Source organism: Durotheca rogersii (assembly GCF_024521655.1).
Source record: "Durotheca rogersii strain YMJ 92031201 chromosome Unknown GGS23scaffold_26, whole genome shotgun sequence".
Lineage (NCBI taxonomy): Eukaryota > Fungi > Ascomycota > Sordariomycetes > Xylariales > Xylariaceae > Durotheca > Durotheca rogersii.
Genome location: NW_026251257.1, coordinates 443,979 through 458,211, shown reverse-complemented (window position 1 = coordinate 458,211; position 14,233 = coordinate 443,979). Strand labels below are relative to the sequence as shown.

Here is a 14,233-nt window from a genome sequence, read left to right as displayed (position 1 = left end):
ATGCTTGGGACGATTATCTTCCCGCATCTACCTACGTAGAAGTAGGGCGTCCACTCCCAGATTCTAGAAGAATCGTTAGACCGATTAATTAGGTGGCTCAGGTGGACTCGGGTTCGCCGGCAATGAAGAGTCCTCCTCGTCGGTAATATATGAGTACTGTGCATACGTGTAGGTATTAAGCGGTATTATTACCTAATTCGCATGATTTCCATCAGCAGTCTTGGCTTCCGGGCATGTCTCTGTCCCCCTCCCTTTTGGTCTGAATCAATCTCGAGGATTGGTGGCTCGAGTTGGACACTTTAGCGATTCACGTATGCACCTCAGGTAGGCCGTATCGTTGTGGTAGGAGGTACCTAAAGTTATGGATTAGGTATAGAGTGGATGGGCAGTTGGGACAGGTGCTAGGTACCTAGAAAGGTACCTAAGGCATGAGTTCGCTGGAAGGTCCCTAGGTCCTGACTTTAGGGGCCTATCTATTGGGATGCACCATTTCCCCTTCTTTTGAGAGCAATTCCAGATGGGCTTATAGATTGAGCACAGGCAGAGGCACCTGTGGTTGATTTTCTCACAATGTTCCCATCCCCTCGCGGGATGCACCACGTAGGTACCCACCTATCAAAGAGGGTATTAGGTGGTGGGAGCAAGCCACACCAGCCAGCTTAGCCTTAACTCGTACCTCAGCCTCAACGGAGCCCTGGTAAGTTCCTTCATCAACCAACCTGATCCTCTCTGTCTTCCACCTCTCTCTGTCCTCGGACTGATTTTGGTACAGTCTCAATCACGCCGACATCCCGACATGTCGTCTCCCGATGCCTCCTCGCAACCACCGGCTGTTAATTATGTAGTGGGCTTCCTACTCGTGGGGCTCGCTTGGGGGTTCACCACGCCTTTCATCCGCCGCGCTGCCAAGGACCACAATCCGCCGGCGCACCCGCTCCTCGAGAGGGACGATGTGAAGGCGAGCTGGATCCGGAGCAGGCTCTACGGCGCTTTCTTTGCTGTGGTTGACCTATTGCGGAACCCGAGATACGCCGTCCCACTGCTCATCAACTTGACTGGGAGCGTCTGGTTCTTTCTACTCATCGGCCAGGCGGGTAAGTTTACCGGTTCCCGGCGGTCAAGCTCTCGAAGGGGATAGCCAACTAAGATGCTACGTTGCAGAACTGAGCTTGACAGTTCCGATCGTAAACACCCTGGCGTTCCTGTTTACCGTACTCGGGGACTGGTGGGTCGACGAAAAGGCTATTAGTCGCGGTGAGTTGCAAATCTATAACTCTTAATCGTAAGTGGGTGCTTCCTAACACAGTGCTTGCTGCGTAGATACGTGGATCGGTATGGCGTTGTCCATATGTGGTATTGCATTGTGTGTTCATAGCAAATCGGAATAAATGGCCCAGTATTATCATGCGTACGTACTTTATACCTCTCCTTAAGCATTCCAAGCTGCTATACATATTTCTAATAGGTTACATGAAGGGAAGAGAGAGGATGAAGGATGATGTTTTGGTGCTAAAATCAGGGTTCAATGCCCGCTCCCCCCCAGAATTCGGTCTAGCAGGAAATACAATCGTGGCTTTTGGCTAGAAGTGCATGTAGACACTTAAGGTAGACACACACAATCAAGAGCATTAGGTACATACCTTCTACACACACGCCAATAGGTCTCTGGCGGCCTTGGACAGCTATCCCCCTAGTGTAGATTGTATTATGTATGCATATAAAGTCCCTATGAAGAGAACATGTCCACTTACCCCTATTATGCCGTATGGGTGCGCATGCCCATATACCTGCCCCTAGGTAGGCATCCTTGTTCTACGTACATACACGACGCCGGAGAAAGGACGAACACGAGATCGTATTGGCGTCAAATACCCAAAAGAGGTCCTATGGGACAATCCGACCAGAATAAAGGAGGCTCAATGAAAGCCGAGCCCCAAGGACAACAGTCGGTGCGTACATCGAGGTTCATTCATCAAACCTGCGTTACACCGATATTCATCTCAGGTACCTTCGGGGTAGTCGGGACCCCTAGAAAGGAGCACATCGCACCAGGCCACTCCGACTTTGTGCTTCCTCATGATAGGTATCTCCTCATCGAATCTCTCACCAAAGGAGCTTGAAGTCCATGTTCGCTTTTCTTGTAGGTATTGTTTTTTAAACGCCAAATGCCGCCCAGGGGCTGATCGGCAGTTGAGGGATAAGAATAGCTAACCCGCTAAGATCGCGCTTAGCCTTTGCTTTCTCCAATGAGGCCAAGGATACACATTGACAAAGTCGCTTTGATCCAACCGAGGAACGGCAGGGATATTGACAGACATTCTCCATCTCCCATGCAACATCGTAATGTCCACCTGGGCCGCGCGAGACAGAACCCACGGGAACCAAGAATGGCATGGCTTCCCACTAAGTGCGGGAACCACGCCGGCTGGCCAGATTGATATTTAAGACGGACGCTTCCTCGCCTTCAAAGAGCAGCTCTCAAGACCATACTCGGTACAAGTCTTCTCGCCTCTATCAAGCAACAGCCGATCCACGAGACCTTCTCCGCCCTTTCTCGAAATCAGCCGCCTCTCAAGTTCTCTACCGAAAACACCACGACACCGACAAGATGCGTGTTTCTTCCGTTTTAGCCGTCGCAGCTGGGGTCAGCACTGCATCTGCGGCTCCGACGCAGGCTGCAGCTGCCGCCCAGAGCTGGGAATGGGCTGTGACAGAATGGAGCGCCGGTTGTGCGCGACGGGGTTGCTACTACGGTAAGGCGCCGATTGATCGGGCGAACTTGTCGTCCCACCTTACTCATGACATACAGACTTCAAAATCGCCGGCGTTGGGGATTCCACGTCGAAGCCTGCGACGCCTTCGTTCAAGGCATACTGCAACGGAGCAGGCGAGGGCGCCGACTACAGCGCTTGCACCATCCTCGAGGAAGCGGAAACCCCCTATGCGGTTGTGGCGAAGCTCCTCCCGAGAGCGCCGGCAACCAACGAGTCGACGTCGAACCCCCCCGTGATCCAAGTGAGCCTGCAGTTTACCGACTTGGAGACGCCGACGACGTGGTGGAACTACACTGGAAAGGCCGAGGCGAGGTACAACCAGTTCGTGGCGCCGGCCATGAATTTCACCATCACCCCCGACACCATTCACGGTGTTGCCTAAAGGGAACAAGAGTTTAGGGATGGAACTTGAGGTGCGACGTCGATGGGCCGGTTGTCGGGTGAGAGCAACCCTAGTGGTACGCGCGGGGTTTGCTTGATGCCTCTAATATTTCACGTGTCATCAGCCGGTACACATCTGGCCGTCGCTATACTATTATGGCGTGTCTGGGGAATATGTCGCCTCAGTCACCGCGATGAAAACAGATTCTCGGCTACTAGGAGTTTTCGGAGGTTCTAAGACGCCAATTAATGTAATTCTGTCCTCGGCAGTGGCCGCTATAATATTTCAGGATACCTTACTTAATATACCCATACCTAACTTTATTGCCAGCTAGCAGTGAATGGTGCGGTGATGTGATGCCGAGGATATGATTCGAGAATATGCTCGCCTCGATGTCGTTCGAGAATCGTGAGTGGCTTCTAGCATCGATCTGCCCTACTCACGGCAGTCTGGTCCCTCATCTAACTGTGTTTAGAAAAGCGCAAGTCAGATGATGGAGGGAAATGCATATAAATAGAAACTCGGCATGTGCTATGTACCTACGTCACAGGCTTCCATTCCTGCTCGTTCCGTCGCCTTTCCGGGCTGGTCTTTAGAAGTACCAGTTGACCATAAACCCCCCAGCCCATGTGGAATCTCAAATTAGATACCTAGCTAGCGATACCAACGTCAAGAATCCAATTGAGGAACAGGGCAGGCTTTAGGAATTCGTTTAGTAGCCATGCATTTGCGTGCAAGGGGGGGACCGCACTCGATCCTGGAACCATCAGTCGGGGTACTCTGCAGAAGGAACTCCCGTAAGGAGGCCGGATTTAAGGGAGTCGGCCTGGTCTGCGTGCCCGAGGCAGCGCGGTCTGTATAGGTCGCTAAGCGATCACCAATGAGTCTCTGCCCACAACGCTTACAACGTTCTGAGAGAAATCACCTACCTAATTTACTGGCATCCTGCAACGATCTTACCGGACGAGTCTGCGCATTCCAGAACATGCGTCTGCACATCAAGCTTGCCGGGCCAGTGCGAGCAGATTACAAGGGAGCGAGTGATTCAGCTAGGCAATATAAGCATCCCAACGGCTGCCTATATCGATACATTGGGCAGTAGGTAGTAAAGGCCTTGGCAGGTAATAGGTAGTGCCAATCTATCTGCCTAAAGCTCTTCTGCAGTGTAGGATGAGGCGGGTTACCTTGAGGCTCCAACCCAAGGGGAGGGGTGCCTGATTGTTGTCGCGTCACTAGACGTTCACGACTAGAGTAGCTTACGCAAAGAGCTGTGGCTGGTGGCTCTGCCAAGACCAGACGCCGTAGACGCCAAGGCCAGGGGTCATGCAATTACATCATACCTGCCTATATCCAGTCGTCGCTTGGCCCCCCTCCCCCACCAGCTTCTCCCTCCGACCGCAGCTTCAGCAGCCACTTTCAACTTCTAAGCCTCTCATCCACCTAGTCTGTGCCATCCATCCATTTCCCTACCTTTCGCGCCGAGACGGCCTCGTCGCTCACACCAATCTATTCTTCGCCCTCAGCCTACGAAGTGAGAAAAGTCTTTGATATCTCCTACCGCCTCGCCTCAACCGCGTGACGTCCCCTCCTCTAACAGCAAGCAGTCGCAGATACATATTTCGGCACGTCAGGAACCATCAGTAGACAGGTCCCTCCATCCAACCAACCATCGTCGCTGGTCCTCGGGGCGCATATCTATCGGCCATGAACGTCATTAAGCTCCAGAGGTAACCTCCGACACCAATAATCCCCCAAGTTCATTCCTGGCATCAATTATCGTCGCGAAGCTCGCAGGACTGATCTTCTCGCGACCAGGAAATATCCTCAATTCGAACAAGGCGACATCTTCAGCCTGACCGATGCGTTCCACAAGCTCGACGTCGATGACAAAGGCTATATCGATGAGGCTACCGCCATCAAGGCCACCCAACAGAGCGAAAGGCAGCCATACGACGTTGTTAGGCAGGCCCTGAAGGAAGTCGAACTCGACTCATCTCGCAGGGTCGAGCTAGAAGACTATGTCGGCGTAAGTTTCCCGCTTCTGCGCCGGTCGATCCTCTACCCTCGATGCTCACCTCTGCTCAGCTCATTGCCAAACTGCGCGAATCGTCCCCGGCGCAGAAACGCATGAATACCGGCGGCGCCCCGCCGTCTTCCCCGGCAGGTGTCGTAGCTCAGCGAACTGGTGGGCACGTCTCCAAGGGAAGTATCGGCAAGATCCACGTTCAAGGCTCTAGCGCCAACGTCACCCACACCATTAACGAGGATGAACGAACGGAATTTACTCGTCACATCAATGCCGTCCTAGCCGGCGATCCCGACATAGGGAGTCGGTTGCCCTTCCCGACCGACACCTTTGAGATGTTTGACGAATGCAAAGATGGTCTCGTACTTGCCAAGCTCATCAATGACAGCGTTCCAGATACGATCGACGAACGTGTTCTCAACATTCCCGGTCGGAAAGTGAAGAAGCTGAACGCGTTCCAGATGACCGAAAACAACAATATCGTTATAGAGTCCGCCAAGGGCATCGGCTGCTCCGTCGTGAACATTGGTAGCGGTGACATCATCGAGGTCCGAGAGCACCTGATTCTCGGCCTGATCTGGCAGGTCATTCGACGAGGTCTTCTGGGCAAGATCGACATCAAACTACATCCCGAACTCTACAGGCTCCTGGAAGAGGATGAGACGCTAGAGCAATTCTTACGTTTGCCCCCGGAGCAAATCCTTCTCAGGTGGTTCAACTACCATCTTAAAGCGGCCGGCTGGCAACGCCGGGTCAGCAATTTCTCGAGCGACGTGAAGGACGGAGAGAATTATGCAGTTCTACTCGCGCAGATTGGGCGAGATTATGGCTGCACCCGGGCCCCTCTCCAGACGCGCGATCTATTGCAGCGCGCAGAGGAGGTCTTAGTCGACGCCGACAAGCTTGGTTGCCGCAAGTTCCTCACGCCAAGCTCTCTCGTCGCGGGAAACCCTAAGCTTAACCTAGCCTTCGTCGCCAACCTATTCAACACCCACCCCGCCTTGGATCCCATCACCGAGGAGGAAAAGCAACAGGTCGATGACTTTGATGCCGAAGGCGAACGGGAAGCCAGAGTCTTTACGCTGTGGCTGAATAGTCTCGACGTGCAGCCCGCTGTCGTTTCCTTCTTCGACGATCTTTGCGACGGCCTCGTTCTGATGCAGGCTTACGACAAGGTTATCAAGGGGTCGGTGAACTGGAGGCACGTGAACAAGCGGCCCGCGAACGGCGGCGAGCTGATGAGGTTCAAGGCGGTCGAGAACACAAACTACGCTGTCGAGCTTGGCAAGCAAAACGGCTTCTCGCTGGTCGGCATCCAGGGTGCCGACATCACGGACGGAAACAAGATGCTTACTCTGGGTCTCGTCTGGCAGTTGATGCGGAAGGATATCACTTTGACGCTCTCAGCCCTAGCGCAGCGTCTCGGAAAGCGCGAGATGACCGACGCCGAGATGGTGCGATGGGCGAACGACATGTCTCGGAAGGGGGGCCGAAGCTCTTCGGTCCGCTCCTTCAAAGATCCCGCTATCGGTAGCGGCGTCTTCTTCTTGGACGTGCTGAACGGCATGAAGAGCAGCTACGTGGACTACGACCTCGTCACCGCCGGACGGACGGAGGAAGACGCGTACCTGAACGCCAAGCTTAGCATCAGCATTGCGCGAAAGATGGGTGCAACGATCTGGCTCGTGCCGGAGGATATCTGCCAGGTTCGGAGCAGACTAGTCACTACTTTCATCGGTAAGAAGCACGGCGTTCGGAACTCGGGCTCTAGAGGCGATGGCTAACTCGGATCCGTACACAGGTTCGCTCATGGCGACTCACGAGAAGATGCAATAAATAGACTGGTGCCGATCGGCTGCCCTGGGACAGCGCCGTGAGACGTGCCAGATGGATGAGCGAGAAACCTGGGCCGCTGGAAAAGTTTTGGGGGGGAATGGGATGAGGGGGGATCTGACGGCGATACACAACGTTTGAGTTTGCCGAGTTCTCTAAATGTTAGCCTTGAATGCTTCCCCCTCCGAAAGTAGCCGTCGCTCCCGCGTAGGCGGATGCGTGTAGGAAGTTGCAGACCTGAAGTGAAACTATTTTTGTCTTTGACTCAATTCTCGTCTATCTCTGGGCTAGACGCTTATAATGCCCACGTTGTCTTCGCTCACCTCATTTGATGGCCCGGTCCCGAGCTTCCGGAAGGGATATATTCACTCATATGTCACGTCCTCCGTAGCCGGACCTGGATGCGTACCTGTACGTACGTCAGGTGGTTAGTGCCTTCGAGGATACCTACCTGTATCTGCCGGTAGCGTGTAGATATAGCGGGGGGTATGTGGTAGCTACAGGTAGGTGGGTACTTGCGGGTATGCGTTATTGTGCATGACAGGTACCTCCTAATACGATGGAAATGACGACAATAGGTAGCATCGATGAGCTTCGCTACACGAAATTACCTACCTCAAGTGGAACATAAACTGCCTTCCAAGGCGGTACCTACCTACAGGTGGGGAGGTACCCTAACCTGGAGGTAGGTACCTACATAATGCCTTGTATGCCTATGGCTACCGAAGCTACCCCGCCATCCGCTAGGAGGCGGGCCCCTACCTTAGGTACCGAAGGTACCGAAGGTAGACGGCCTACGCCCCCCCTTAAGTACCTCCTAACCTATACAGGAGGTACCTACCTCTCCGTTTTCCTCAACAATTCACCGCACCAGGGTTTGTCAGCTGCTCTGTGGGAAGATGACAGTCATACTGCGTCGAACGTTTCCGTGCCTCCCGCCCGGTTTCACGGCTTCTGCCTCGAGGTCTCTTGCGTAGAAAGACGGGAAATGGCCAGGAGTTCGTTCTTCGCCAATTGCCACTCAGATTTACCTATCCTTGATAATAACATCAACACCGCAGGGGGAAAGTCGTATCTGTAACTGGGTTCCTCATCACAAACCCGGATCTCTGAACCGAGGCGACCCTTCTTAGGGGACGTTCGTCACCGAACGGGGACGGCGCCCGGCTCTGCACCAACCAGCATCCCCGCCCCAGACGTCCCCCCTAGCTGCGTGTGGAAGCCTCGCCAATTGAAGCTCACTCTACTCCCCCGGATCAACCGGTCTCGCTAAGGATCAGGTGGCGAAAACTCGATGCCACTCATCCGAACGAGCGAGATAGCGAGCCCGTGGCGTTAGGCGGCCTAGTCACATATATAACATGGTCACATTGGGGTTGCCGATCTGGATGTGAAATACCGGTCGTGCCGTCCAGCCCTCTAACCTCTTGCCGTCTCCTGAACTTGTCTTTATTAGAGCCCCGGGTTACCGAGAGTTCCGATTGATTCCTGCGAGTTGGATTACTTTGTTCTGCACGGCAGAAGAGACCAGCCGTAATCCAGCGACGCATCTTCCCACTATGGCTCCGGCGGACGAGTTTTCAGTCTCGAGCAACCGGGATCGTGGCGCAAAGAACCCCAACGCCTGTGGCGTGCCACCCAGACATGAAGTACAGCACCCAGCTACGTTCACGGAAGCATTGAAGGCTGTACATCGCGTCCCAGACACCCCTTCAGACACTAACAGCGAATCGGGGTCAGAGGCCGGCGAAACCCCGTTCTTAGTGCGGCGCAAGTCGAGCACAGATCCTTACGACGACTCGGCGCCGGTCATCCCTGAAATCATACGAATGGACGGCTCGCCATTACGCGAGCAATCGAGTTCCGAACAGTCACCGGCTTCGCTCAAGCTCAGATCCACAAGCACGGGCAAAAGGACCTACGTGGTCGCTAGCAATGATGCCGAGCTCCGTGAGATGTTGAAGAGGAGCCTAGAGAGGGTAGGCAATCTTTCCCAGACGGAATTCTTTGACCAATTGCGCCTATCGGAGATGTTAACATACGTCTATCTAGGAGAAGGAGAAAAAGTCTCCAAATCGGCGGGAGAAGTTTAGGGACATGGTCTTCACCAGACAGTTTTCCGCTTTTGACCGACAGAATCGAGATGCCGCAAACAGCCCCTTCCACGGCTTTTACGTCCTCTTCTGGATTTCCGTGGCAGTACTTATTGTCAAGATGGCTGCTGATAATTGGAGAAAGACGGGAAGCCCGCTTGGCACCAATGAGATCATGAAGGCAATGTTTCGGAGAGATGGTGAGCATCCGTGGCCGATACACGAGCCGATACCTCGTTCTTTGCACGAATGCACGAGAGCTAACTCTAAGAGCAGTTATCGTCCTCTTGTTGTCCGATGGCATCATGTGCGGTTTAACCGGAGTGAGCTTTGTAATCCAACGCCTGGTTTTCCTTCAATATATCGACTGGGATAAGGCCGGCTGGATAGTGCAGAATGTATAGTAAACCATCTCCAGTAGCCTGGGTGGGCGAAACTATACTAACTAGTTGCTTCGCAGGTCTGGCAGACTATGTTCATCGCCGGCGTGATCGGCCTCACACTCCTGAGGGATTGGCCGTGGACCCGTAAGTAATCTTCCTGCTCGTTGTTCTCAGGTCTCTCCCCCATACATTGGTTCGGAGGATGCCCCTGGACAGGACGCGCTGACTGTAGCCACCCAAGACACCGTTTTTTTCGTCCTTCATGGCCTAGCGATGCTTATGAAGCAACATTCTTATGCATTTTACAACGGTCACCTCTCGTCCGTTTATAAGAGACGGCAGGTTAGTAACCAGACTTACGGCGTATCCCCTACCTGTTTGTTTGATTTATAGATAATTATACTCTTGATGTTTTACCCTCTCCAATTTTTCTTAGTAACTTCTAAGGGGGGGCATTGAGCGAAGACGGCTAGGCGACTAACTTGCTGGCGTGTCCTAGAGTCTTCTCCTCACATTAAAACAGCTAGAGAATGTATCGCCTGCTCCATCCCCGTCGTCGACAAACCCGCAAATTTCGGCACTGTCTACTTCTCACCTCACGCTTCAGCTCTCCGCAGACGAGTATCACGAAAGGCGGCACTCGCTACCAAAGTCACGGTCTGCTGACCCGGATGACATCGAGAGCATATCTCGGGCTATCGACGCGGCGCAACCGCTCGATGCAGAACAGCTGCATGTATTCGAGAGACTCATCAAATGGGAAGTCGACGCGCTCGCGGACGAACTCAAGGGCAAAGCAACGGATTCCGCACAGTACTACCCGAATAACCTCACCTTCTTGAACCATTATGAATACATCGTGCTGCCTACCGTGGTCTACGAGTTACAGTACCCCAGATCCGAAAGCATTAACTGGCTGTACGTCGCCGAGAAGGTCTGCGCGATGGTCGGGGTAATATTCGTTATGATCATGATCTCCCAAGCCGGGATTTACCCTGTCGTGATGAGGACTGTTTATATGAAGGAGATGGGCTGGTCGACCGCTGAACGATTCGGAGAATTCCCGTGGATGCTCAGCGACCTCATCTTCCCCTTCATGATGGAGTACCTGGTGAGTACCTCCGGGATTTGGGTTCATCTTACGCGTGTACTGGTAGCGGGTTTTTAAATTAACCTCTGCTGCTAGTTGGCCTGGTATCTGATCTGGGAGACGGTGCTCAACATACTGGCCGAGCTCACGTACTTTGCCGATCGAAGTTTCTATGACGCATGGTGGAATAGTGGTAAGCTTCTTGCACCCCGACCCAACCCAGACTTCTTGTCATATCGGACGGGTGAAGAGAAGCTGACTGGGCGATGGCAACTTGTGCAGTGTCGTGGGACCAATTCGCCCGCGACTGGAACCGGCCCGTCCACAACTTCCTTCTGCGGCACGTGTATCACAGCTCGATCTCGTCGATGCGAGTCAACAAGCACACCGCCACTCTGATCACCTTCTTCCTGTCGGCCTGCATCCACGAGCTCGTGATGTGGTGTATCTTCAAGAAGCTCCGGGGCTATCTACTCATGCTACAGATGTTCCAGCTCCCGCTCGTGCGGCTGAGCCGGACGAAGTGGCTCCGCGACCAGAAAACGCTCGGCAACGCCATCTTCTGGGTTGGGATCTTCACGGGGCCGAGTTTGCTATGCAGCCTGTATCTGATCCTGTGACGAACCATTCCACCTGCATTTCGTTTCTTCTTCTTCTTCTTCTTCTTCTTCTTCTTCTTCTTCTTCTTCTTCTTCTTCTTCTTCTTCTTCTTCTTCTTCTTCCTGCGCCTACCTCATGGCTTTCCCTTCTGCTCGAAAATTACGGACGGCGGCTCGCTTCTTGTAGGATACAGCTAGGTGTACATAAGCTGAATGTAGTTAAGTATACATGTAGTTAGATACCAAGTCTCCCATTTGACTCGCTGGTCGATTTTCTGCTACGGCGTACGTGATGATGTAACCTGGGTAACGTACGTGCCCAAAGTGGCCAGCGTTACCTACTGCCTCGAGGCTCACGATAGGCCATAGAGAAATCTACTCATATGAGTGCGTGTAGAGGCGATAAAGGGGGGAGTAGGATTGCTCTATTACGTGAGCGCTGCGTTCAGAGATTTGATCATGCGGTCGCGTGCGCGTGTACCTACGTAAGCATACGTACAGGCTAGGAGGTAGGTAGGTACCTATACGGACGGCTTATTGTCCTCCATATAACCTGCCTTATGCACGTGGAGCTGGCCCGGCTAGAGCGCGGCTTCGATGGGCAAGCGTTAGGTACATGCATGCCAACGGATGTCTATCTTGGAGGTACGAGATCAGTAGGTTACTTAACGAAGGATAGGTTCGATTCCTAACAGCGCTACTTGGTAGTCTTCGCTATTTAGCTCATCTGTAAGTAGGAGGTACCTAACCTACCTAACTTAGGTACCTGAGTAGGAGGTACCTGAGTAGGAGGTACCTCCTCTGCCTGTATGTAGAGTACAGTCTTCTACAGAGGTGTCTAACTGTGTAATATTAGAAGGGTAGAACGGTCGGCCTCCGGGCCCACAAAGGCGGAAACAGCTATAGTAGTCGTCGGATAGGATTCCGGTACTGGGTACCTTTGTCGCAGCGTGCCGAGAGGGCTGGTTCTCCGCGGTGCTGGAAGCTGGCCAGATGTATAGGGTACTGCTCGCCTGCCCGAGGCGAGGCGATGGAAACTCCGCAGAAGCCGGTAAGATTACATCATAGCGCCATTGATGGGTGGCTACACGGTGTGGAAAGCGCGCAGAAGACTGTGGACACCGCGGGAAGCCAGGAGACAACAAAACGGCTCAGCCGAGGATTCACCGTCCTCCTAGAAAACAAATTTTACGGTTCCGGCCAACCAACAGCCTAAAATTCACCCATCCTGACAGACCCCCATCCTTCGCCTGGCGCTGGGGAACTGAGCATCTCCAAACTTCAGAATCCTCCCAACCACCGCGACGTAACCCCCAGAAAATCCATTTCTGCCTTGCACCATCAAGGCTGGCACTCATACATATTGGTTATTTGCCGGTTTTCTTCTCTTCCGTCTTCCCATTTTCACTTCTTCTTCCCTCCCCTTTTTCTCTTCCCATATTATCCTCAATCGGCCAACTTCATCATGTCCCGAGGAGGCACCACCCTCTACGTGACTGGCTTCAGCCACGGAACGCGCGCTCGCGACCTCGCCTACGAATTCGAACGGTATGTCCCATCATCCTCGTCGGTGAAATCGATCGACCGTCCTACGGATGCGGTGTCCGATGTCACCTGCTTTCTCGTCCTCACCCCGACCTCGCTTCGTCGTTCTCGGCTTCGTCGAGTCCTCGATCCATCCGTCATCTCTACGCATCCTGCCTCCCTCGCCCTCCGTCCATCCATCTCAGCATCCCATCCCTCCCGATCGAGCGGTCATGTAGCATCACCAGACGCGTCGTTCCAAGACCCCCATCAACCGTGATGGAATCCGAAAGAGCATCTATGCAATGCGAAATTACGCAATCGATGCACATCATTGGGAAAGTCTCGTGCCTTTTCTCCGAGGTTGCTGACATGAAACTCTATCTAGCTATGGTCGTCTCGTGAGGTGTGATATTCCCGCCCCGCGATCGGCTAGTAGTAGACTGTAAGTTGAACCCGGCATTAGAAACGATGCTGCAGCGTCTGGGGCCTAACTGGAAGGGGGGGACGTGTTCAGGTTTGCTTTCGTTGAGTACGAGGATCGTCGTGATGCCGACGACGCGTACCATGAGATGCACAACAAGCGCATCGGTCGTGACGACCTGTTGAAGATTGAGGTGAGCTTTACCGAGGACACGTCGCGATGAATTGTCGAGTTGCCGTCGGCTGACCGGTACATAGTGGGCACGTACTCCTCCATCTGCGTCGTGGCGTTTTGATTCGGGTCGTGACCGTGACCGGCGTGATCGCGGAGGCCGTTCTCCCCGCCGCGGCCGCTCTCCCTCTCCGCGTCGTAGCACTCGCGATTACTCCCCTAGGAAGGATGATCGGCGTGACCGTGACCGGGACCGCGACTACGACCGCGAGCGTCGCGACACTCGGGATCGCTCCCGTAGCCCGGACCCTCGGTATACTCCCCCGTACAATGGCTGCACCATCAAGTCGGAACTCACACCCTAAACCAATAGTGACCGCGACCGGGAAGACCGAGACGAGCGGGATCGACGTGATAACGGCACCAACGGTGACGATCGGAAGGGTAAGTAAACCACACGCTAACCCGAGACGAGGACGAAGCCGGTGCTGACATTGTTGTTCTCCAGCCGCCGACAGTCCGCCCCCACAGCATGACGACTTGGATGTTGCAGAGTGATAAGTATACCTGGCGAGAATATTGTCCGGCAATGGGTTGCATCCCTGCAACTAGAGAAATTCTCCTTTGTCACATTACCGTTGGCTTTGTATCTCTTCGTCGGGCTGTTACTCATGTTTTAGTTTCGATACCGTCGACCGGCCTACGAACCCACCACACCTTAGTCCGAAGAACCGCGAGGCCAACCCCGGAGATGACATGAGACCACCTGAGAATGCTAGCTTTCCTTTTGTTCGCGAGCTGAAAAAGGGAAACCGAGGTCGGTATAGTTAGGTAATAAAGAAGTGCACTTGGGCGATGTATTATCCTTCCACAAAATTCAAGTAGATCTACCATACGTGTTTAGTGAACGACTTGAAAGCGAGGAAATTCATGT

At 53.5% G+C, this 14,233-nt stretch overlaps 5 protein-coding genes across 5 annotated transcripts; all 5 read left to right on the top strand.

Annotated features, from left to right (window-relative positions):
- The first annotated feature begins 703 nt into the window (after window positions 1-703).
- On the top strand, window positions 704-1,684 carry GGS23DRAFT_250775 (uncharacterized protein). Its single transcript, XM_051512261.1, has 4 exons — window positions 704-1,094; window positions 1,162-1,254; window positions 1,321-1,408; window positions 1,495-1,684. Exons 1-3 carry the CDS (start codon window positions 797-799, stop codon window positions 1,386-1,388), a joined length of 459 nt encoding a protein of 152 aa, XP_051368846.1. The 5' UTR covers window positions 704-796; the 3' UTR covers window positions 1,389-1,408; window positions 1,495-1,684.
- Window positions 1,685-2,608: 924 nt separating this feature from the next.
- Window positions 2,609-3,156, top strand: GGS23DRAFT_599784 (uncharacterized protein; the record flags this gene model as incomplete). The annotated part of the gene is made up of 2 exons (XM_051518972.1): window positions 2,609-2,729; window positions 2,810-3,156. The coding sequence occupies 2 exons, from the start codon at window positions 2,609-2,611 to the stop codon at window positions 3,154-3,156; spliced, it is 468 nt and encodes a 155-aa protein (XP_051368845.1).
- A 1,704-nt stretch (window positions 3,157-4,860) lies between these two features.
- On the top strand, window positions 4,861-7,018 carry GGS23DRAFT_607109 (calponin homology domain-containing protein; the record flags this gene model as incomplete). Its single annotated transcript, XM_051519997.1, has 4 exons — window positions 4,861-4,883; window positions 4,972-5,182; window positions 5,242-6,919; window positions 6,984-7,018. 4 exons carry the CDS (start codon window positions 4,861-4,863, stop codon window positions 7,016-7,018), a joined length of 1,947 nt encoding a protein of 648 aa, XP_051368844.1.
- Window positions 7,019-7,825: 807 nt separating this feature from the next.
- GGS23DRAFT_582703 (MBOAT family protein) lies at window positions 7,826-11,579 on the top strand. The gene is made up of 9 exons (XM_051517243.1): window positions 7,826-8,994; window positions 9,068-9,308; window positions 9,385-9,506; window positions 9,569-9,635; window positions 9,733-9,833; window positions 9,991-10,602; window positions 10,678-10,774; window positions 10,864-11,237; window positions 11,292-11,579. The coding sequence occupies exons 1-8, from the start codon at window positions 8,575-8,577 to the stop codon at window positions 11,199-11,201; spliced, it is 1,998 nt and encodes a 665-aa protein (XP_051368843.1). The 5' UTR covers window positions 7,826-8,574; the 3' UTR covers window positions 11,202-11,237; window positions 11,292-11,579.
- A 641-nt stretch (window positions 11,580-12,220) lies between these two features.
- Window positions 12,221-14,187, top strand: GGS23DRAFT_250639 (RNA-binding domain-containing protein). Its single transcript, XM_051512260.1, has 6 exons — window positions 12,221-12,728; window positions 13,093-13,149; window positions 13,222-13,321; window positions 13,386-13,612; window positions 13,673-13,743; window positions 13,808-14,187. Exons 1-6 carry the CDS (start codon window positions 12,646-12,648, stop codon window positions 13,855-13,857), a joined length of 588 nt encoding a protein of 195 aa, XP_051368842.1. The 5' UTR covers window positions 12,221-12,645; the 3' UTR covers window positions 13,858-14,187.
- The last annotated feature ends 46 nt before the right edge of the window (window positions 14,188-14,233 follow it).

Coding starts and splice junctions, on each gene's coding strand:
- GGS23DRAFT_250775 (XM_051512261.1), top strand. CDS start 797: ATGTCGTCTCCCGATGCCTCCTCGCAACCACCGGCTGTTAATTATGTA. Junction 1,095..1,161: donor TCTACTCATCGGCCAGGCGG/GTAAGTTTACCG, acceptor GCTACGTTGCAG/AACTGAGCTTGACAGTTCCG. Junction 1,255..1,320: donor CGAAAAGGCTATTAGTCGCG/GTGAGTTGCAAA, acceptor CTTGCTGCGTAG/ATACGTGGATCGGTATGGCG.
- GGS23DRAFT_582703 (XM_051517243.1), top strand. CDS start 8,575: ATGGCTCCGGCGGACGAGTTTTCAGTCTCGAGCAACCGGGATCGTGGC. Junction 9,507..9,568: donor CCGGCTGGATAGTGCAGAAT/GTATAGTAAACC, acceptor GTTGCTTCGCAG/GTCTGGCAGACTATGTTCAT. Junction 10,603..10,677: donor CCTTCATGATGGAGTACCTG/GTGAGTACCTCC, acceptor CTCTGCTGCTAG/TTGGCCTGGTATCTGATCTG.
- GGS23DRAFT_250639 (XM_051512260.1), top strand. CDS start 12,646: ATGTCCCGAGGAGGCACCACCCTCTACGTGACTGGCTTCAGCCACGGA. Junction 13,150..13,221: donor CGATCGGCTAGTAGTAGACT/GTAAGTTGAACC, acceptor GGACGTGTTCAG/GTTTGCTTTCGTTGAGTACG. Junction 13,744..13,807: donor CAACGGTGACGATCGGAAGG/GTAAGTAAACCA, acceptor GTTGTTCTCCAG/CCGCCGACAGTCCGCCCCCA.